This window comes from Cokeromyces recurvatus (genome assembly GCF_025118155.1).
Source record: "Cokeromyces recurvatus strain NRRL 2243 chromosome Unknown BX663scaffold_1, whole genome shotgun sequence".
In the NCBI taxonomy this organism is placed as follows: domain Eukaryota; kingdom Fungi; phylum Mucoromycota; class Mucoromycetes; order Mucorales; family Mucoraceae; genus Cokeromyces; species Cokeromyces recurvatus.
The window spans coordinates 1717187-1738292 of NW_026251387.1; the positions used below are offsets into that span (position 1 = coordinate 1717187).

Below are 21106 nucleotides of genomic sequence, written 5' to 3' on the forward strand. Positions count from 1 at the left end.
CATGATCGAAGTCTGTAAGTAATAAATGAATTTTAAATACTGAGCTTAGTTTGATTTTTTAAAAAGAAAAAAAAATGTCACCTGTCAAGAGAGTCAATGCCATATTTGGGTTAGCATTATGATATTCTTTTTTGTACTATTGTGATTAACACTCGGACAGTATGTTATACAAAAGTATCTTTATTATAGTCAGGAGTAAAGAAAGAGCTGATCTTTATAAATTCATTTTTTTTTTATAGTTGAAAAATGGATAACATTCAGTAAATGATAATAAAAAGACATACGAGTGTATTTATGGCTTGTATATAAATTTCAAGTTAAGGACAGTAGTTGACAAATTATAAGAATATGATTTAGCTTTCATTCTTTGAATAGATAAAAAAAGGGGGGGAGGAAGGAAACTACCAAGAATAATAATTTAATTTGCATTTATTTAACTTCTTTACTCTCCATTAAGGAATCAACTCTATTCTCCTTTTTTCTATTAAAAAATGAATACTTTTGATGATATTATTTTTAGCAGTATTGGATAATTCTAGTCTATGTTTTTGAATAAAAGTGTCAACCAAATCTTTGGCATTTGAATCTCTATACACTAAGAGCATTGAACTTAAACCAGGTGCGAATTCAATATTAATTTTTAAAAAAGGAGCAGGAAAATGATCATGATCTGTGCTAGGTTCAAGAGAGTTTCCGAGATAATCAGATAAGACATTTATATCGTTATTTGTTTGATCCCTTCTTACTATCTCTGGTGGTTTAGGATTTAATGACATAGTATTATTATCTTGATTAGTACAATAGTAAGGACTTTTTTTTTGAAGATTTAAAGTCGTTGTTGGCAAATTAAGATGTTTATGTATAGCTAACGTATTCAATAAACCACGAATAGGTTTTGTTACATTTCTTTCGCTTGAAGACTGGTTTTTATCGAAGTTCAAATTAGGATTTTCTTCTCTGGATAGGGGTTTCCATATATTATTATGATGATATAAAGGATTAAATACAGTAGATGAAGATTCTTCTTTAGAGTTTGAATTTATCATTGTATCTTTTTTTTCTTTTTTTTTTAAAAAAAAGAAAAAAGTAAAAGTAAATATACAAATAATATACATATATTTAGTCTCAATTATCAATAAATTACCATTAGTTTGCTTGTTCTCTTCCCAAAAGGGAGTTGAAGTCAATGGTTGTGCTCCCCAACGTGAATTTGAAAATTCATTTTCAAGATTGATTGATGACCTTATATGCGTATCTCTTGTATTAATAGTCGAAGATATATAAGCATTACTTGATGGCTTTATTAATCTTTTATGTTCTTTAATTGCTACTCTTGATCTCCTTATGGGCGCATTATGTTGACGATGATTAAGTATAATATCTTCTGATACAGGTTTATAATTACGTCCTTTTCTATGTAAGTTCCCTGATCCAATTCCATCAGATTTTAATTTATACTCTGGATCAATAAGATCACTCCATGCTTTTGGAAGTGAATCTTTCTCTGAATGATCGTCTATATCACTATCATTATGTATTTCGTCTTTTTGATTAACAAAAGAGGAATATATATATATATACGTTAATATGAGTTCATATATATCTGTAGAATACATTGTAATCTTTTTACTTTCTTACAATCATAATTAGAGTGCATTTTTTGTTGTTGTCAAAGGAGTAGTTGAAGAAAGAAGATATATAAAAACCCTAATGGATTCAATAACTATTATTATGATCGCTTTAAGAACATGTTACTGCTTATTAACAATTTTTTTAATATCAGCCATCCAATGGCTTTTCATCTACTATTTAGCTTGGAAATCATTTTTTATTTTGTGGCATTGGAGTAGCACCTATTGATTACTGATGAGCGCAATAAGGTTTTAATAACACATTTTTACTTATTTTTCGTCCTACTACAAATGAATCATATTTCCATAAATTAGGATACTTGTTTTATAATTTATTTAACTTGATACGATTTGATTATTCCCGGTGTACATGTAAAGAACATGGTTAGCTCTTTATATCCAAGAATATATATACATATTTATAGGTATATATATTCCAATCAATATCTTTTTTTTTTTCTTGTCTAGACGTTAAAGGTCTATCTTTATAGCTTTTATCTTGTGATAATATAGTAAGCACACTAACTATTATTTTAAACGCGTAAAATATGTATTGATTTTTCTTATCTTTTATTTAGGTAAGTGAAAAAAAAAAAAAAAAAAAAAAAAAAAAAAAAAAAAACTATCCTGCTTCGGTGGCCGTTAACGTGTAAAGAAATGGTAAGAAACTAAAATATAATTTATTTATTTCTTCATTGACTAAATAGTCTTTTATTTTATTATAGGAAGAATTCTATTATGAAAGAAGCTATCTATGGTCCTTTGGATGATTCCATTACACGTTATATTGGTCTTTGCCATAATATATTTATCTTATTTTTCGATAAAAATTGTATACATTTATATATATATATATATATATATATATATATCATATACATTTTTAAACATGTTTTATATATCCTAAAATGAAATAATGAATAAAAATAAAATCGTCTTTAAAAAGAATATAAACTCCATTATTCACTGTATTTTAAAGAAGTGTATAATGTATTATAACACAACGAATAAGCAAGTATTTAATTTGAATGTAAAGGCCAATTAAGAGTGAAAAAACGTAAATAAATAATAAAGGTTAAAGAAGCGTAATCCAATAGAGGGTTTGAAATGCAGAACAAATGTTTGTGAAATTAGATATTTCACAACACTGAAATATGACTGAAATTAGACTTTTATTTGTAGTACGCAACGATGTAAATTCTTACGAACCACTTTTAATTTGACATTTTATAAATGTTTTTTTGTAAAAGTCTGAAAGAGGTTCGTCTAGATGCTGCCTTTGGCCTAGTTGCACTTGCTATTCTTTATTTCATCAGGGTCTGTTAGTAATCACAGCAGCATTGCTTTATTAGAGTGAAAACAAATTCTCATGGATGTTTCGGCCAAGGCAGATATTATTTTTTTTTTCTTGGGAATTATGAGAAGTAGACTGATTGTGATTGCTGGAAACCTTCATTTCTAATCTAATCAATCAAAACTATTCAGCATATTTATCTGCTATATCTATTATTGAAAAAAGTGCCTGCAATATCTCTTCCACATTGAAACATGACTGTATTGAAAGAATCAGGTGGTCTTTTACTTTCTATTATCCTAATCCTCATTTTTGGAGCATGTATCGGTTTCAAAAGGCATTTGGACAAATGAATAATTATAATATAAATATAAATCAAGAAATAGTGACGGTTGGTATGAGTAACATTGTTGGGTCATTTTTTTCCTGGTACGTAATATACAATTATAATAGATATTACATTGATTATAATAATAATAATAGTGCATACCCGTGTACTGGTGCTAAAACTCCATTTAGTAGGTATTCTTTTCAGGTGCAATCGCTCTTCTTGCTCTTTATGTATTGACACCTGCTTTTTATTATACTCCTGAAGCAGTAGTCATTTATGCGGTCATTGATCTTGTGTGTCAAAACCTATCATTTCACTGGAAGTTTTTTTTTTTTTTATCTATGTGGTGACTGTAGTGGTAATGTGCTTTATGGATGTCAAGACCGGTATCTATATCTCGGTGGGTCTTTCCTTTTTACACATGTTGGTAAACCTTACTCGACCCTCAGTCGTAGTCTTGGGTCGTATTAAGCTATCGATAACATATATAAATCTTAAATTGGATGAACCTACCATCATATTAACAACGCAATCTATTTCATCTCTTAACGATGGATATCATGAAAAAAGTGTCAAATAGGAGAGATAATAAAAAAAAAAATACCCGTTACATTTATGTGAATAAACATGATTTCCACTACACATATCCTAATGCAGAATATGTAAATGAAAAAAAAATGAAGAATTGGTCAAAGTATGTACATATAAAAATAACTTCAAATATAAATCAGTCTCATATGAATGAGCCTCAATTAAAGATCAAGAGTCATGACAGAAGCTTGTTACAAATAACAAATTATATCCAGTTTAAAGCGTATTGTTTTGGATATGAGTGCTGTCAGTCATAAAGATACAACTGCGATACATAGCTTATGTTCACTACGATATCATTTGGATGTTCATGCTTCCTCTGGAGATCATCATGATAAGGATCAATTACCTTTAGTGAAGTGGCACTCTTGTCAATCCTCAAGTAAGTTAATAAACGTCACTTCCTCGTGGTTGGCATCTGTGTTATCTATCTTCAGTCATAATAAAGTGTCTCATAATGAAAATAGATACAGTAAACCCTGCAAATTCAAGATAAATCACTATCATCTATAGTTGCTGATGGGTTGCGTGATCCTATAGGAATAGATTCCTCTTTAAATATATCTTCAATAATTGAAGATGTCAGTCGACTCTCAACCAAGAAGTCTACTAGAAGAAGAAGATAACTAAGAGTCAATGCTAGTCATATACTACTAACAGATCGATATCCTGCTTTCCATTGGGACGTTGAATGGGCCATAGACTCAATATGGCATCAACAACAGCAAGAAGATACGTCTGAGCGATCACCTATTATAGTTACTACCTGTTAAAGACTTTCGTGTAAATCAAGAAATAAATTGTTTATTATTATTTTCTAAAATGATGTAAAAAATAAATAAATAAACAACTATAAATACATTCATGTATCCTTAGATAGTAATTTTTTTGCTGCTTTATAACTGATATTATATTATATGAAATAAAGAAATATTATAAGAGTAGGGTATTGTTATTGTTATTATTATTTAAGTGTATATTTAATAGTCTACGTCAGAATCAGAATCCCCAATGTGGTACAGAGTAACTAAAAGATAATGAATAAAATTGCTTTTATTTAGTAAAGTAAGTATTACTAAATACATGTTATTATAACTTACTGGAGTCAAATTTCTCAAACGGATTTGATTTCTCTAATTTCTTTATCATCTTTAATCCATCCGCTTCTAAGTCTAAGCTAATACTTTCTTGAATCTTTCTAAAGTTGATAGCATCAATTCCGTTTGGTTTTTGAACAGCAGGAATAATAGGTGGTGTCATATTTCTTAATAAAGCAAAATTAATAGCTTTAAAAAATGAATGCTGTTTTATATCAGCAGCTCCTGCTCTAGATCCAAGTCGAATTTGTTCATCTTTTTGTAGTAATTTACGAATTAGATTCTTTGTACTACTTGAAATAGTACCACAATAAGGTGCAGGTTGATGTGGAAAATGAACTTCTGTGTGAAGAATTTTGGAAAATGTATCGTTTCTACCATTTCCCTTGAAAGGAGTTGTACCATACTATAGAATGATATTATTAATTATAGTTATAATTATTAAATATGAGTCTATACTTACAAGCATTTCATAAATAAGTATTCCTAATGTCCACCAATCAACAGCACTTGTATGACCACATCCTTTAATGACTTCAGGTGCAATATATTCTTCGGTTCCAACAAAACTGTTTGTACGTAATCCTTCTACACAGCTTTTAGTATCAATAGATGGTGGCTAAGAATATATATATATATATATATATATTTGTACATGTACATGTACATGTATATGTATATATATTTAGAACTATAATGTCTTAAATACCATTCATTTATCTATTTACCTGATTTGGTGATTTTGACTTGACTACACCTGGTCTACCTGGAGGACTTGATCCTTTACTTAGATCAAAATCTGTTAACATAATATGTCCACTTTGATGTAATAAAATGTCTAATTGTAAATAAGTAAAAACACACACACACACACACACACACACACACACACACACACACACACACACACACACACACAACTATATATACATATACTATCTTTTAACACTTTATATGATATTATTTGACTTACTTTCAGGTTTAAGATCACGATATATATGACCTTGCAGATGTAAATATTCAAGAGCTGCTGTCACCTCTGCTGCATAGAACCTAGCACCATCTTCATTTAGACATTTACCAGGTCTTAGCTGTAATGCTAATATAGAATTATTTCAATTTATAAAATTCAATTTACTTGTGTATATGATTTTACCTCTAAAAATTCACCACCCATACAATATTCCATAACAAAATAAAGATACTCTTGACTTTGAAAGCAATGATATAAGGTAACAATAAATGGATGATTTGATGTCATCAATATTTCTTGTTCTGCCAGAGCACGTTTGATTTTATTTCGCTTGATCATTTCTTTTTTCGAAAGCACTAGGTAATATACTCATGTAAATTTTCCAAGTACACACAAAAATTTCATTTTTTTCATTTTTTTTATTTTATTTTTTTTTTATTTTTTTATTATTATTATTTTTATTTTACCTTTCATAGCGTATAGTTTATCCGTCCCTTTTTGTCGAACCATATAAACTTTACCGACATCACCTTTTCCTAGCATTCTTATTTTAACAAAACTTGATGGGCCTACTTCCAAGTTTTTAATTTTAATGCTGCTACTTGAGTAAGTTCTTCTACATAATTTCATTTTATCAAATTGAGATTGAAGACTTGCATTATCAGGATGTAAACTTTGATGTAATAAAGATGAAGAATTATTAGGTTTATGGGGCTGTAAGTGATTTGCATTAGGTGCAGAAGCTACTCTTCGGATAGCTTTGGTATTTGCTTTACCAAAAGCACTTGTATTAAACCAGGAATTTGATTTTGGTGCTTTCTTATTATTTTGAATGTCCTGAAGTTGGAAGTTATCGGGAACAGTAAAAGCGGGTGTATTCTCTACTTGTTGCTGAATATAATGATTCATATTGCTATTATTATTACTGCTACTACTGTAGTTATCATTATAATGTAAACTTGGAGAAAAATGGGTAGGAAGCGGCGCAGATATAGAGTTATCGGTATCAGTTGAATAAATTAAAGACATTATACAAGTATTTAAAAGAAAATATATATGAAGCAGAAAAAAAAAAAAAAAAAAAAATAGTAATTAAAAAAAAATTACAATATTTCGGCTGAAATCCAATTTTTTTTTTTTTCAGAAAATTTAAAAACTGATTTACAACCCAAAATTGGTATTTGGACAACTGAAGGAAAATTTTGAGACAATGTAGAATGTTATTTTATTGCTTATCCCCCCCCCTCCCCACTCATTGTCTACTTACATATTGTAAAGTATAGAATGACCCTTTTTTTTTTAACAATTTAAAGTAAGTGGATTAAATTAGAAACAAAATCAGAAGCTAATAAATTAGGCTTGGACATGTTAGAGACTTATGCTGTCTACTGTTTCTTTAGTAAACTAAGGAGAATGAAGGACTTCTAATTAATAACTACAAACAAACACATTGATTCACTATTATACTACATTTGCTTTAGATTATAAAATATATACTGTTAATTCATCAGGGATATAAAACTAAAACAAGAAATATACAACATATAAAATGATCAAAGAGTTTTATAAGCAACACATCATGTTTGCTGATGAATTATTAGCATTTAATCAAATCAACAGTTAAATTATTTAAAGTTACAGATGTTTGCTTTGACAACATGCTTCTTTCTCTCTCTTCATATCCATCATTATGCTATATCATGAAATGAAAGACTGATAATCCATGACCATCGAAATCTATTAAAAAAAAAAGATATACATATCAATATTGATGTTGTTGTTTATTTTTTTTTTTCACTTGTATAGAAAAGTGCATTGGTAATGTAAAAAAAAAAAAAAAAAAAAAAAAAAAAAAAAAAAAAAAAAAAAAAAAAAAAAAAAAAAAAGAGAACGATTAATAGCAAAAGAGAAACCAACGAGCAAACAGCTCGACCCTATTCTCTAAAAAATGAAATGAAATAAAATAAAATAAAAGCTGCTATAAACACTAAAGAAACTTATGTAATCAGGGCATTACTCAAAAAATAGCCTATGCTAGATCTCCCTTAACAAACTATCATTTCTTACAATACTTGAAGGAAGAGAAAGTGATTCCTGCTAGCTCTCAGTCATTGTTTTACAGCATTCTTAGTACATGAATTGGCTTATGGAAATAACCAGATGACCTCATCAATGGTAATATGAACACTTCTAAATTAAGTGTTAACTTTACTAAAAGCTCTGTTTAAATCTTTAAAAAGTATCGGATGATGTATCTTCAGCAATAAAGATAGAGACACAATAAAATAAAAAGAAAAAAAAACTTAGAAAAAAAAAAAAAAAAAAAAAAAAAAAAAAAAAAAAAAAAAAAAAAACTATAAATGATTAAACAGATACTGACTATTGACTATTCAGAGATAGTTAATTCTAACTATCCTTTCATTTTTGTTATTAAAGAGTATTTATATATAAATTCAAATATCATTATTTAATGTGCGCTTCTGAGTTACTATGGAATTAATTAAGGCCACAATTAAAAGTTTAGTTCCTAATATACGCAGTGCAATAGATGTTCGTATAAACTATTTTTATCTTTGTTAATTAAAGATATTCAAATATAGCTTGATCCAGTTAAATACTGTTCCGTTAGTTATTGTTCTTTTATATCTTGATCTGGGAGTACTTGTGCAACTAATGATGATTATACATTTATCGGCATCTATGTCTGAATAATAGATCTAGACATAAGGGCTAGAACACATAAATGTATTAATAACATCTATGGTTGTAGTATAATGCTAGCTTCATAGCGGGGGGAGGTATAACAATTAGAAACGTAACATTATGATCAATAAAGAGTCTCTAAATGAAGAATCTAATAAGAGACAGCGCATGTAAACCGTTCATAATAACTTTAGAGGCTTCGAAGTAATCAGTGATAAAGAGGGTGCATGTAACAAGAAGTATATACTCTTTAGCAATCAAGCACAGCTAACTTTTTTTTTTTGAGTTCTATATATAGGATGTGTAATTTTTGCGTCAGATGATGAGGCAGTTGAAATGAAGTTTGACTTGACAAACAATGTGTATTTGAACATTCGCAAGTTCAAAAGAGCAACAGTTCAAAACAAAAAAAAAATAATTATATATACAGCTTGAATTAAGCATGAATTATCAGAAATAACATCTTAAATAGTATCCTCTCATCTGCATAGTAGAGAGGGTATTAAAAACAATGGATTTGATATAGGTTTCATGGTCAATTCTGTTTCTACCTTTTTTCTCGCTACTTTTCCTTGCACATGGCAATGCCCAAAATGGAATTTGGTGCTGTTCCATGGGGCATATAAGTAGAATGAAACAGTAGATGGGGATAATCTTCTGTGTCCTGATGTTTTAATGCATGCTAAGCAGCATGATAAAACTCTCAAAGTCGCTTGTAGTAAAGTGAAGAAAGTCGGTGTTTCTTAAGATCAACATGAGGAAGATAAAATGTATGTTTTAGAGATAATGAAACCACAATTACACGCTCGTCTAAGATATGCAAAAAGCACAACACGAAGCAGCAGCAGCAGTGTCATTCAGAATTTTAGGTCAAGGTAAGGGTTTTAAATAATATTTGACATGCATCTTTCTTTCTCTTTACAAAAGGCTCATATTTTATGCTTCTTCCGTATGAGTATAGACTTGAATAAAGATGCTTATGTATAATCACGAGCAGCCACCATTTACTTTGCCCACTACGTATGAAATTTATGCATACATACATATTTCCATAGAATTAATATATAGTTCTAAGGTATAGCATTATTAACATGTTTTTTATTCTATTATTTTCAACTGACAATGATTTCTATTTTACAGTAAAGCATTGCTGAATCCTTAGTAAAACCTGAAGACAACAAATTGTAACATAAGATAAAAAAAAAAAGAAATACATATATACATTAGCACAATCTAATATGTACATCCAACTATTCCGCTTTTTGTATATACTATATCAAGCTATTTAATTTTGAATCTTTATTGATTTTTTTGAGTGATAAATGCATTTCAAACTATTAAGAGTTGTACTTACTGTGAGCACAAAAAGTGTAAGCTTGTGTCAAAGCGAAGCACCATGAACCATAAGTGAAGACCCAGTAAATTTTGGATTTTTGTTATATTTTGATTTTTTTTTTCCAAAATAGAGGAAAGACTTGGGCTATATATGCATGTATATCTACATTTATGACTTATATTCAGTTCAAAACTTATTATTATGAGTATATTTTCTGTTTGTATGTAAGCACTTTGAATGGTAAATGAAATCAATGATCATTATTTAAACTATTATTCAGTATAAACCATCATTCTATTAAAATTATCACAATAATATAGTGTAGAATATCAATTATTAATTAAGAATAACAATAAGGAAAAGAAAACGAGATGAACTTTGTTAAATTATGGATTCTTCATTCTTCTACAGATAGTTACTTTTTGCTATCAGTATATACTAAAACTTTATGGAATCATTTGTTGAAATGTTTGCAAGCTACAACACTAAGTTAATTGAGTTATATTAGTGAAAAAAAAAAAAAAAAAAAAAAAAAAAATACAGTGCCAAACAAAGGCACGGTTATTTAAATTCCGCATATCAGAGGAAGGAAATACCTTTTTACGCGTATAATATAAGAGATATATTACATAAATAAAGAGATGAAGATATATATAAATAAATAAATTATGTATCTCAAATTTAACTTTACTGCTATATAGAGCTTTATCTATAGTTTTGTACTCTATTTTGTTTAAAAAAGATGATATGCTACATACATACAATTAAACATGCGTGTTAGAAGCAAATCGATAATAAAGAACTTATTTAATTTTATTAGTGGGTTTTCTTATTCATACTAAAGGCAGAACGACTCTCTTCTTAAATATACCATTATTCTATTTCACAATAATTATATAAAATAACCAACGTTATATGTCACAGTATTGGATTGAGTATCGAGAAAAAAAAAAGAAAAACGGGTCTACAACATATATTAGTAACGGAAGAAGCATATAATAAGTATATACTATTTATGTACACTGCTCTTATAATAGTAATTACTCTATCCTATATTTCTATACTCCAACTATTTGTTTATCATATTGGAATAATCCTATATACTCCAATTATTATTATTAGTATATTTTTATATCCATATGCCTATAGATTTATAAAAGTGCATTTCTAGGTATTATTCAGATGACATTAGGCTAATAATACTGCTTAAAACAGTTAATACTTTACCTAAACCGTCTTCCAATAAAAGGTATGTCTCTGTTAGTAGAAAATGTGCTTTTACTAGAAGTCTTCAAAAAAAAAAAAAAATTGGCCGAAAGTAATGACTCTAAAGGATTTTAATTTGGTAAAAGTTTGCAATGTATATTGGCTCATTATGCTCCTTTAACTAGAAAGAAGAAAAAAAAAAGAGCATCTACATATCTTCAATTGGCTCAAATTTATATAGTCATTAGATTAAATACGATAATACAAAGTTATATTTATACATTTATCGAAGAAAAAAAGAAGTATCTTCGTATATTGACGGAACACGCAGAAGACTAATTAAATTGAAACAAATGCTTCTTTCGAAAACATATTTATTTAAATAAACTATATCTTGTCTCATAGTTTTTTTTTTTCTTTCTTTCTTTTATTTAATTTGATGGCTATCATATTATAATTAAGACATACAGCATGGCGCACTTCAAGTATGAATCAGATAGCTGAAACTATTCCTTAACTTTGACTATCTGTTACAAATTGATCAATAAAGCAGTCCAGTTTATCCAATAATATCTTATTATTTTGACAGTCCACTTATTTTCAAAATTCAGTTGTCAAAAAAATTTTTTTTTTTTTAATTTATTATATTTAAACATTTGAGTAATTTACAGAGCTTTTTTATTCACTCTTTTTCTTTTTTTATTATTTTAATAGTCTCATCTTCTCAAGTCAAAAGGGGAAGAAAAAAAAATGTAAGTAGTGTTCTATAAATACGTATGTTTTTATATACGCGACTATTATTTTCATAATAAGGATGATTGTATAAAATGGGAATCTCTCTGAAAAATAATGAAAGAGAACATTTATATTAATTTACTGAAATATGAAAATAATAGTTTTTTAAATTCTATAATTCATTTATTCTAACGTATTTTTTTTTATAAATCAGATTTATTCAATAATACATTTTTTTTCCTTTTTGGCTTAATTTGTCAAAATCGATCTCTTTGATTGGTAGGTAAAATCTTTCAAAAAAAAATAAATAAATAAAGAAAAAATATCTTTATAATGATGATATAAAGGTTTCGAAATTTTATGCACCACCACGCTTAGCCGAGCGCAAGCTCTAGTGCTGATAAAGAAACTTAATATCTCTGAAAAAGAAATTATTTTCTTTTTTTTTGTTAATATCTTTTATTAATCAAACTTATTTCTTTTTTTTATTAGGTAATTTATGTTTATTTTATTTTTTTTATGAAAATAATTATAAATAAAGAAAAAAAAATTTTAAAAAAAATATCTTTGTAATGAGAGAACATATTTTTTATTTTCGTGTTTTAATTTTACGTGTTTTTTAATTTCGTTGACCGTTTTCAAATTTGAATATTTATCCGTTATAAATTGTTCCCAAATTTTTCTTTTTTTGTTGAAATCGAATGTATTATTTTGAAACTTGAAACAATAGAACAAAAAAAACCGGGGGTAATTTGTATTCCTTTTTTTTTATTTTTGACCGTAATATAAATGAAGGTGGATGATTGCTTTATATCAAATGCATTATGAAGAATACTAGTAGGCAGACTGCATAGTATGTAAAGAATCACGTAATATTCATTTATTACTTGCTTCTTGTGCAACAAAATAGAAATTTATGCAAAAGTGTTATTTAGTTAAAACGTCACAATAAATATATATATAAATAAATAAATAAATAAAAGCTGTTTTTTTTATATATATTTTTATTCTATTCTTTTTTTTTTTTTTTTATCTGTTTTATACCAGTTGTATTTGAGTATGTATCGACTTTCAGCACTTTCTCGTGCTACAAAACCATTTTTAAAAAAGAATTTAGCATCGTTGAATTATCAAAAGACATGTCTTCCACCTACTTTTATTTCTTCTACACAGCAATCACGCCATGTTTCAAGTCATTCCTCCTCCCCACCATCTGTCAATGAAGGTTTCTTGCAGGGTAATTCTGCTAATTATGTTGAGGAAATGTATGAGGCTTGGTTAAAAGATCCAACTTCAGTTCATTTATCATGGCAAATCTATTTTAAGAATATTGCTAACGGTGTTCCTCCTGATAAAGCCTACGTACCCCCACCTACTATCATGATGATGCCCTCTGATAGTGCTCGTTTACCTGATTTACCCACTGGCATTACAAATGCCGCAGACGGATCATCAAAGCGTGTTATTGAGCATATGAAAATTCAATTGCTTGTTCGTGCTTATCAAGTCCGTGGACATCATTTAGCTCACCTTGATCCTTTACATATTCAACACGCAAGTATTGAAAACTCGCACCCTCCTGAATTAACATATCAATATTATGGCTTTAAGGAACAAGATTTGGATCGTAAATTTACTTTAGGGCCTGGTATCTTGCCTGCTTTAGGCGAAACAGAAAAAGAATTAACTCTACGTGAGATCATTGAAGCCCTAAAAAAAATGTATTGTAAAGTATATATTTATATATTAAAATTAGGGAGGGGGAGAGGGGCGGAGGAAAAAAAAAAAAAAAAAAAAGAGTATTTATACATTTTTTATTTTTATTTTTTTTGTATATAGGCGGATCCATTGGTATTGAATATATTCATATCCCTGATCGTGAACAATGTAATTGGATTCGTTCTCGTATTGAGAAGCCTGAACCCTATAAATATTCCAATGAAGAAAAAAAAGTTATCTTTGATCGTTTAACTTGGTCTGATAGCTTTGAACGTTTTGTTGCCTCCAAATATCCTTCTGAAAAGAGATTTGGTCTAGAAGGTGGTGAAAGTCTTATTCCTGGTATGAAGGCGTTAGTAAGTTTTATATTATATGATTATAATTTTTTTTTTTGCACTAACAAATTGACACATACATATATACATATAGATCGATAGATCAGTCGATTTAGGTGTAGAATCAATTGTAATCGGTATGCCACATCGAGGCCGTTTGAACGTTCTCTCAAATGTGGTTCGTAAGCCAAATGAATCCATTTTTTGTGAATTCAGTGGCTCTCTTGAGCCTTCTGATGAAGGTTCAGGTGATGTAAAATATCATCTGGGTATGAATTATGTACGTCCTACACCTTCTGGTAAACGCGTTCATCTTTCATTAGTAGCCAACCCATCTCACCTTGAAGCGGTGAACCCTGTTGTGTTGGGGAAAACAAAGGCGCTTCAGTTCTATGGTTGTGATCCAGAAGGTAAACATGCTATGGCGATCTTAATGCATGGTGATGCTGCTATGGCAGGGCAAGGTATTGTATATGAAACCATGGGATTCTATGATCTACCGTCGTATTCTACAGGTGGCACGATTCATATCGTTGTCAATAATCAAATTGGTTTTACAACCGATCCCCGTTATGGTCGTTCAACACCGTATTGTACAGATATAGCAAAGTCAATTAATGCCCCCGTATTCCATGTAAACGGAGATGATGTGGAAGCAGTGACATTTGTGATGCAATTAGCTGCTGATTGGAGACAGACATTCCATCGTGATTGTGTTATTGATTTAGTTTGTTATCGAAAGCATGGCCATAATGAAACGGATCAACCCATGTTTACTCAACCCTTAATGTATCAAGCTATTTCAAAGATGAAGCCTGTTGCAGAGCAGTATGCAGAATCTCTTAAAGCAGAAGGGGTCTTTACGAATGAACAGATAGAAAGAGAAAAGCAGCGTGTATGGAATATTTTGGAAGAAAAGTATGCTGCAAGTAAAGATTATAAGCCTAGTTCACAAGAATGGTTAACGAGTACTTGGCCAGGTTTCAAGTCTCCAAAGGAATTGGCTGAGGAAATTTTACCTCATTATCCTACAGGTGTTTCAAGTGAAGTACTTGAACAAGTAGGTAAGGCCATGACGACTTTACCTCAAAATTTCAATGTCCATCGTAACCTGAATCGTATCCTTCAACAACGTGCTAAAAGCTTGGAGAGTGGTAAAGACATCGATTGGGCCACCGCAGAGGGTCTTGCCTGGGGGTCCCTTTTACTCGAAGGGAAACACGTTCGTGTCTCTGGTCAAGATGTGGAGCGAGGCACCTTCTCACAACGTCATGCTGTGCTACATGACCAAAAGACCGATAGCCGTACCGTACTTTTAAACAACATCAGTCCAGAACAAGGCAAGCTTCTGATCACGAATTCATCCTTATCGGAATATGGTGTTTTAGGCTTTGAATTAGGTTATTCACTTGTTGATCCGAATGCATTGATTATCTGGGAAGCTCAATTTGGTGATTTTGCTAATACTGCACAAGTGATCATTGATCAATTCCTTGCTGCTGGAGAACAAAAGTGGCTTCAACGTACGGGTCTAGTTCTTTCATTACCCCATGGTTATGACGGACAGGGCCCCGAGCATTCCTCTGCTCGACTTGAACGTTATCTTCAATTGTGTGATGAAAACCCTTCTGTCTTCCCATCTCCTGAAAAGCTTCAACGACAGCATCAAGACTGTAATATGCAAGTCGTCTATCCATCTACACCAGCTCAATACTTCCATGTCCTTCGTCGTCAAATCTGTCGTCAATTCCGAAAGCCACTCATCTTACCATTCTCTAAATCTATGCTGAGACATCCTTTAGTTCGTTCTTCACTTTCAGAAATGACAGGACCTAATACTTCCTTCCAACTTTATTTACCTGAACCTCATCCTGAAGATGTCTTGGTCAGTCCAGAGAAGATCAAGAAGCATATATTCTGTAGTGGACAAGTCTACTATGCACTTTTGAAAGCGCGTGATCAAAATAAGATGAATGATATCGCTATCTCACGTATTGAGCAATTGAATCCATTCCCCTTCCAACAAATTAAGGAACATGCTGATAAATACCCTAATGCGGATATCCTTTGGTGTCAGGAGGAACCCTTGAATATGGGATGTTGGTATCATGTACAACCACGTTTGACAACCGCTTTAAGTCAAACAGAATATCATACGGGTAAATCGCCCTCTTATGCCGGTCGACCTCCCTCTGCTTCCGTTGCGACAGGTAATAAAAAGCAGCATTATAAAGAAGAACATGCTTTCCTAAGTCAAGCTTTGATTGGACATGTTACTGAGCCGAGAAGTATTGAAAATGGTATTCCTGTTTGGTAATTTGCTTTTTTAAATATACAAAAAAAAAAAAAAAAGAATTATTTTTTTTAAATAAGCAATATTTCTATAAATATTTGTATATGAATGTATGACATTGTATGTGCATATTTTTTTTTTTTTTTTTTTTTTTTTTTTTTGGAAATGTTGTACAAATAAAATAAAATCAAGGGTGGTGAAGCAATGTGGGGGGAGGAGGAAAGAGTTTAAATGTCTATCACAACAACAACAGCCCAACTAGGTCAAACATGTATATTCTACAACAACAATTCAACACATACACCACCACCACAAAGTGGTTCTTCTGTTGTCATTGATTTAACGAACTCTGAAAGTAATTGCCAATCAGGTCTTTACTGTGATCAAGCCCATTTCTGTGTAAGACAATTAAAACATGGTGAAGTATGTGAGTTTGATCATCAATGTTCAAATCACCTTTCTTGTTATAAAAATACATGTACAACAGCTTCTACTACTACGATGAACAGTCATAATACAATTCATATTGTTGTTAGTATTATAAGCGTCATTTTATTCATCATAGTTGCCATTAGTCTACATTATCTTTATTTTAAAAGACATCGTCGTAATCAGAGACATCAGAAGAATGATGATCCATTAAAAGATCAACACACATTGGATACGAACAAAATGAAAAATCATGTCCTTTCAACCCAACAACCTAATACCATGACTCATTCAATCATAGAGCATCAACAACATATCAGCACAGTTAATCATATATTACAGACCAATTATGAATTTCACCCTACCATTATTAGTAGTACTCATCCTAGTAGTAGTCATGTATTGCCTCCACCTTATTCCCCTTAAATAAGATGATCTCCCTTAAACAAATATATATGTATATGTATATATATAAATGTATACACATCTATTTGTATATCCCTCTATTTATTTATTATTGTTTTTGTTCAGTTGAACGACTAAAGGTAACAACTAAACCCGACATGGAAGAACTTGAAGAATCATGTCGTTCAATTTGAATTGGACGATGTTCCTGTTGAAGTAAAGGATGACAATAACTATCATTTTCTATTTCTATTTCATGTTCCTCAAAAAAATGCTCGGATGAACGAAATAAAGATGAAGTATTTGTAAATGAAGTCGGTAACCAATCATGACGATTTGTGTTTTCACACTGTAATATTGAAGATGAAGATGAAATAGATGATAAGGAAGATACTCTACGACGATGATTAGTGGTACTAGGAGGAGGAGGAGGAGAAGAAGAAGAAGAAGAAGAAGGTGAAGTGATGATGAAAGACGAAGAAGAAAGATCGGAGTTTATATTTGGAATAGCACAAGCAGATAAACACTTGTGAGAAGAATGATTTCTATTAAAGCTTTGCGACAAGTTGGAAATCAAAGAGGAAGAAATACGTCGTATTGAGCTTCTTAAACGATTCATAATATTAGTTACAGCATGACTCACATCTTCATCTGTTACTTTTACAGTTTGATAATGAGTTGGATCAGCTTCTTGCCACCAAATAGGAGGATGTTTTAAATCATGTATTACCCAAGGATGATGTTTAGCTTCTTCTAATGTAATCCTTTTCATAGGATCCTTAGTTAATAATTTTGTTAACAAATCCTTTAAATCCTCAGGTGTTTCAAAACCAACTTCCTCTTGAGATGGAAATAAGAGAGGAGCAGTCGGAATTAATTCAAATAACTCAAATTCAGTTGAAGCTATAAAGGGACATCTACCATAAATTAAACAATATAAAGTGACACCCAATGCCCATACATCAATTGCCTTTGTAATACGTCTTTTCCTTTTAGACATCAATTCATTTCCTTCTTCTATATGACCACAACAAAGCTCAGGAGCGAAAAAAGCAGGGCTACCCGCTGTCTCTGCCAATTCTCTATCAATTTCCTCGTCATAATCAGAATGCTTTGTACCTGCCAAATGCTGATTAAAATAGGAAACACCAAAATCAGAAATCTTTACAATTTGATCTTTTGTTAATAAGAGATTAGCTGGTTTAATATCACGATGAATAATTCCCTGATAATGCACTAATGAATGATGGGAAAATAGATATAAATATATATAGATAGAATGCATAGAGTATTGTATATAAACTCACGATAGTCTAAACCACTTAAAACATCTCTAAATATAGATCTTGCTTGATTCATGGATAGTATAGGTTTATTAGTGTCTTCATTTCTCCATTTAATTTCACCGCCTTCCATATACTCTAAGGCTAATTTATTTTTGTTAAATAGAATAAAAAGTGTATATAAAAGTAAAAAAAAAAAAATTACCTAAATATAGTTTCCGACTTGTAGGCTCATCAATTACTTCACGTAATCGAACTACATGAGGATGTACGCATTTCTTTAATATTGCAATTTCTCTTCTAATTTTACGTTCACTTTCTAAATAAAATTTTCTATTTTCAGAAGTTACTCTTTTAAAATTGGGAAAAAGAGGATGTCTATTCTGTTGTTGTTCATAACTATTTTTGGCCCTTAAAATACTATAACCCAACTGTTTTCTTCTTGCTTGTTTATCTACGATTTTAATAGCCTATATTTAAAACTATTATTAGTAAAAGGAGTTAGTTAAAAAGAAGGGGGGATAAAAGATACTTTACGACAAGCTCTCCTGTTTCAAGGTCTTCTGCTAATTTCACTTTACCATGCATGCCTCTTCCAATCTCTTTTAATATCATGAAATTATTGATTATTTTATTTCCTGTTTCGGGGTCATATTCTTTATTAATTGTATTTGTTGTTAAAACAGATGATGGAATAGTTAATGTTTGTTCATTATGTTGCTTAAAAAAGGAAAGACGACGAAATGAAGAACGCTTCTTGACTGGTTCAGTACTTTTACAAGGTGTTAATAAACTACCTATTTGTTGTTGTAAATCGTTTTCTTCCATCATGTCATTCTTATATGTTCATTTAAAAAAAAAAGAAAAGAAAAGAAAAAGAGAGAGAATAATATTAAAGGGGGGGAGGGTTTTTTTTTCTTGTTTACAAACATGAACGAATTAGAAAATACAGAAAGTTTAAACGGAGATTAAATATAGGATTATTTTTGCATTGTAAACAAAACTATGATAATTTAAGTTTTTTTTTATTATTCTTCTTATTCTTATTCTTTAAACATCAAATTGTATTTGTATAAGAGCAAGATGCTTATGAAGCCATCATCCTTGTTTATTTATTATTTTATAGTTGGAATCCATTTTACTTTTGTTTATGGAACAATATATGTTACAGTAAAGAAAAAGACTTTTTACAATGATTTTTTAAATTAAGTTATTCTTATTTAGTTATCTAATGAAACATTGGAAGATAGAAGTGCTGCTTTTGGACCCAAGATGTCGAAAGATGGTAAAGTAGGTTATATTATCGAACCTGAACAAGATCCAACAGGCTGTAATCGAGTTAAGATGCCACAAATGTATAATAATTGGATTGCATTATTAAGTAGAGGAGGATGTTCATTTATAACAAAAGTAAGAAACATGCAACAGAGTGGTGCAATAGCTGTGATTGTAGGTGATCCGATTCATTCTAATTGGATAACTATGTATTCACCAGGTAAGTTAAATTTATGGTTGTTATTGTTTACTATCAATTCAAAATAAGGCAACTAAGCCCTATTCATTATGATAGGAGATAGTTCAGATATTATGATTCCTAGTGTATTTTTAGCCAAGAATGAATATAAGAAAATATTGTTTTTATCCAAATTATTAGACAGACCTATGATGGCAATTTTACAATATGATGAAATGGATAAAACTTGGTAAAGTAGATAATAAAAAGAGGAGATAAATAGATAAAAAGGGAGAGTATTTGCATAGAAATTTAATCAAATAATTATTATATAGGCAATTGATTGACATTCTTATTATTGTAATTTTATCTCCTTGTATCATGTTGGCTTTCATTTATATCTCCTGGAAAATTAGACAAGGAATACAACGTAGAAGAGAATTGGCACCTATTTCAATTGTTTCACGATTAACTGTCAAGATATTTAATAGGACAGAAAAGGATCTTGAGTGTTGTACGATTTGCTTGGAAGAATATCAAACGGGGGATGAATTAAGAGTTTTACCTTGTCAGCATCAATTTCATATTTTATGCGTAGATGCTTGGTTAACCACTCAAAAGAAACTGGTAATGAAACATAAATATTCATTTTGTCATCCTATCACTAAAACCTTCCCCACCCATGTATTATTATATAGTGTCCTATTTGCAAACGTGATATTACTACTACTCTTACAGATAATAATGAAATTACACCATTTTTATTAGAAGAAGGACGATAAGAATAATGACTTTATCATATTGTAAATATTGAAGCACACACATAGATATCTTCTTCTATATACATACATAAGTCATGATATAACTAGTAATGTACTTGTACGTTCTTATATTGTGACACATACACAATAATAATAAAAAAGGAGTATTCAATGTTTTTTTTTGGGAGTAATTACCCTCAGGAATAGATGAATATGACTAGAAGATTTCACCTATAATAAATAATATAAATGTTTATTATTATTATTATTATTTAAGGGTAAGGGTAAGGGTTTGGAACATGACTAGAAGGAATAGGACTACTGTTTGTAGAAGCTTGTTGACTAGAGGGTCTTTGAAGTTTTTTCTTTTTCTTTTCTTCTAATTTAACTTGCTTTTCGATATAACGTCTCTTTGTGAAAACTCCTTCAATTAATGCTGTAATAAATCTTTCTTCATCAATTAATCGAAGTAACTTTCTTTCTTCTTGTTTATTGATGGTTGCAACAAATTGATAAAGCGTTTCTGCTGAG

At 30.1% G+C, this 21106-nt stretch overlaps 8 protein-coding genes across 8 annotated transcripts; 5 read left to right on the plus strand and 3 right to left on the minus strand.

Annotated features, from left to right (window-relative positions):
• Window positions 1–262: 262 nt before the first annotated feature.
• BX663DRAFT_493043 (uncharacterized protein) lies at window positions 263–1755 on the minus strand. The gene is made up of 3 exons (XM_051525307.1): window positions 1639–1755; window positions 1145–1543; window positions 263–1060 (listed from the first exon to the last, which is right to left on the minus strand). The coding sequence occupies exons 1-3, from the start codon at window positions 1655–1657 to the stop codon at window positions 453–455; spliced, it is 1026 nt and encodes a 341-aa protein (XP_051388103.1). The 5' UTR covers window positions 1658–1755; the 3' UTR covers window positions 263–452.
• Window positions 1756–3074: 1319 nt separating this feature from the next.
• On the plus strand, window positions 3075–3567 carry BX663DRAFT_493045 (uncharacterized protein). Its single transcript, XM_051525308.1, has 2 exons — window positions 3075–3351; window positions 3416–3567. Exons 1-2 carry the CDS (start codon window positions 3245–3247, stop codon window positions 3516–3518), a joined length of 210 nt encoding a protein of 69 aa, XP_051388104.1. The 5' UTR covers window positions 3075–3244; the 3' UTR covers window positions 3519–3567.
• An 8-nt stretch (window positions 3568–3575) lies between these two features.
• Window positions 3576–3854, plus strand: BX663DRAFT_493046 (uncharacterized protein). The gene has a single exon (XM_051525309.1). The coding sequence runs from the start codon at window positions 3618–3620 to the stop codon at window positions 3834–3836; it is 219 nt and encodes a 72-aa protein (XP_051388105.1). The 5' UTR covers window positions 3576–3617; the 3' UTR covers window positions 3837–3854.
• Window positions 3855–4629: 775 nt separating this feature from the next.
• On the minus strand, window positions 4630–7055 carry BX663DRAFT_493049 (kinase-like domain-containing protein). Its single transcript, XM_051525310.1, has 7 exons — window positions 6385–7055; window positions 6101–6273; window positions 5918–6035; window positions 5673–5782; window positions 5408–5563; window positions 4948–5350; window positions 4630–4874 (listed from the first exon to the last, which is right to left on the minus strand). Exons 1-7 carry the CDS (start codon window positions 6944–6946, stop codon window positions 4828–4830), a joined length of 1569 nt encoding a protein of 522 aa, XP_051388106.1. The 5' UTR covers window positions 6947–7055; the 3' UTR covers window positions 4630–4827.
• A 5857-nt stretch (window positions 7056–12912) lies between these two features.
• Window positions 12913–16287, plus strand: BX663DRAFT_464683 (oxoglutarate dehydrogenase, E1 component). The gene is made up of 3 exons (XM_051524023.1): window positions 12913–13623; window positions 13737–13972; window positions 14046–16287. Exons 1-3 carry the CDS (start codon window positions 12957–12959, stop codon window positions 16266–16268), a joined length of 3126 nt encoding a protein of 1041 aa, XP_051388107.1. The 5' UTR covers window positions 12913–12956; the 3' UTR covers window positions 16269–16287.
• Window positions 16288–16475: 188 nt separating this feature from the next.
• BX663DRAFT_547742 (uncharacterized protein) lies at window positions 16476–17099 on the plus strand (the record flags this gene model as incomplete). The annotated part of the gene is made up of 1 exon (XM_051531031.1): window positions 16476–17099. One exon carries the CDS (start codon window positions 16476–16478, stop codon window positions 17097–17099), a length of 624 nt encoding a protein of 207 aa, XP_051388108.1.
• Window positions 17100–17187: 88 nt separating this feature from the next.
• On the minus strand, window positions 17188–19192 carry BX663DRAFT_547743 (kinase-like domain-containing protein; the record flags this gene model as incomplete). Its single annotated transcript, XM_051531032.1, has 4 exons — window positions 17188–18314; window positions 18386–18505; window positions 18567–18831; window positions 18899–19192. The coding sequence occupies 4 exons, from the start codon at window positions 19190–19192 to the stop codon at window positions 17188–17190; spliced, it is 1806 nt and encodes a 601-aa protein (XP_051388109.1).
• Window positions 19193–19409: 217 nt separating this feature from the next.
• Window positions 19410–20860, plus strand: BX663DRAFT_493057 (uncharacterized protein). The gene is made up of 5 exons (XM_051525311.1): window positions 19410–19531; window positions 19586–19856; window positions 19932–20064; window positions 20150–20441; window positions 20513–20860. Exons 1-5 carry the CDS (start codon window positions 19445–19447, stop codon window positions 20594–20596), a joined length of 867 nt encoding a protein of 288 aa, XP_051388110.1. The 5' UTR covers window positions 19410–19444; the 3' UTR covers window positions 20597–20860.
• Window positions 20861–21106: the final 246 nt, after the last annotated feature.